We start from the raw sequence: 1,907 nt of genomic DNA on the forward strand, positions 1-1,907 counted from the left end.
TCCAGGGGTAGAGAACATGGATATTTTTGGGAAGAATGCAAATACACTCATGTGGTGCCTTTCTGGAGTGCGTGCCTCGAGGATCCAGGGCTGCTAAATTTTCAGCATGTCTTGTGCAAGCCCTGCTAATTATATATGACTGGACATACATAATTTGATTACCCTGAGACTTAAATATGAGTAACATTTTGGAACAGAGGTTCTTGGCTTCTAAGAATAGCCATCTAACTTTCTAGGGTACTGGTAAGAGGTGAAAAGTAAGCAGAAGGTCTGGAGACCTGCTTTAGCCTTAAAGGTGGTCAAAAGTTGGTCAAAAGGTGTTAATGCCCTTCTAGAACTGTTGATTTTTTTCTCGTAGACAGTGTGGGCTGTAGGCTGAGCATGATAGAGAGGTAATTGAAACCTTAGGGGAAGAAATCTTGGCCATTTCTGACTAGCTGTATTGGAAACATTCTGAATTCTTCAGGGAAGGAATCTTGGGCCAATTCTGGCTAGCTGTATTAAAAACATTCTGAATTCTTCTACTGTGAGTGCAGAATGTACAGGAGAAGCCAAGACTTCACAAATGGTACAGTGATCAAATAGACATGAACAATTGCTCTGAAGGAGATGTCACGTTTGCTTTGGTCCAAGTCACAACTTTACCTTGAATCTCATCAGCTCTTCTGCTGGCAGAGCACTGCAGTTATTGCTGGTCAGCTCTCTTTGAATTGTAGCTAGCTATGTATGGTGAGGCAAGAGAGATTCAGGGGTGTAGATTGCTTTCTGCAGGGCTTCTGTGTCTTTGCTAATGAAACAATTTCCTTCCTTGAGGCAGTGGATACCTAATTTTGTGACTTACATTCAAAAGGCAGGTACATCATGCTGACAGTCCCCAACTATCTAGCCTGTTTTGGACCAGGGGTGTGGCTATCAACGTAAAGTGAACAGATACTTTGGATTTAGTGCCTAGTTAAATATTCCTTATATCAGCTGCTTGGAGATGGAAGTCATTTTCATGTACTGGTGTCATGATGATTGGAAATTCAGTAAAATTAACAGTGCTTCTACTTTCAGGTCTGAAAGTCAACTCTCCAAGGGTACTGCTTGCTAGTGGACCACTGCACAAGTACATACAGCTGCCTGCCTCGGGGGTCTCCTTAATATTAGCACTGCTGCTATGCCATTTTGTTCTTGGGAAATAGGAGATCTGCATTTTCCTCCTTCCTCTGCAGTTTGACCACAGTTAGAAGTTAAAAGTGGAGATTCTGTGATCTAAAAGTGTAAAACTACCAACAGTTGCTTTATGATAGATTTCCAGGTAGACATTCACTTCTGTTCACTATAACAATGCCAGTTTTACTGTCTTTGAGGACTTATGTGCCATGACATCTGTCTATCTTTTGAGAGGAACTTACACCTGTGGCTAATGTGTATACTTTGGTCTATTTGATCTCACTCTAAAACTGTGCAGGATAATATAATGGATTTAATCTCTGTGTTTGTGGCTTATTGGCTGATTTTTTTCCTCTGCAAGTCTAACTTTGTACATCTATGTCTTCCCCAGGCCTGGCAGTATCTGGGAACCACCCAAGCAGAGAATGAGCAGGAGCTTTTGGCGATCAGCGCCCTCAGACAGTGAGTGTTGTTGCAGAGCTGCTGAGTGTGGCTTCTTGTTGTGTGTGTAGTGCCACAAGGACCACATGGCTGTCATGGGGTGCTCTGTCTTGATTGTTTTGCCTCCTGTGTCTGGCTGTCTCCTACACTGATTTAGTGCTGCATTCACTTCTCTTTCTTTGCCCTGCAGGTGCCTGGAGCTGCAGCCTGGGAACCTGACAGCACTTATGGCTTTAGCAGTGAGCTTCACCAATGAGTCCCTGCAGAAGCAGGCGTGTGAGACCCTGCGGGACTGGCTGCGCCATAAACCA

The 1,907-nt window shown here is 43.7% G+C and overlaps 1 protein-coding gene across 1 annotated transcript in view; it reads left to right on the forward strand.

Moving 5' to 3' along the window:
• Positions 1-1,907, forward strand: part of PEX5 (peroxisomal biogenesis factor 5) — an 11,514-nt gene that overhangs the window by 7,009 nt on the left and 2,598 nt on the right. The window contains exons 11-12 of the mRNA XM_031056720.1: positions 1,547-1,617; positions 1,787-1,907. The exon at positions 1,787-1,907 is cut by the window's right edge and continues 89 nt beyond it. Of these exons, the coding sequence (XP_030912580.1) occupies positions 1,547-1,617; positions 1,787-1,907 (192 nt within the window). The remainder of the gene's footprint in view (positions 1-1,546; positions 1,618-1,786) is intronic.

Source organism: Geospiza fortis, unplaced genomic scaffold (assembly GCF_000277835.1).
Source record: "Geospiza fortis unplaced genomic scaffold, GeoFor_1.0 scaffold1, whole genome shotgun sequence".
Taxonomy (NCBI): Eukaryota; Metazoa; Chordata; class Aves; order Passeriformes; family Thraupidae; genus Geospiza; species Geospiza fortis.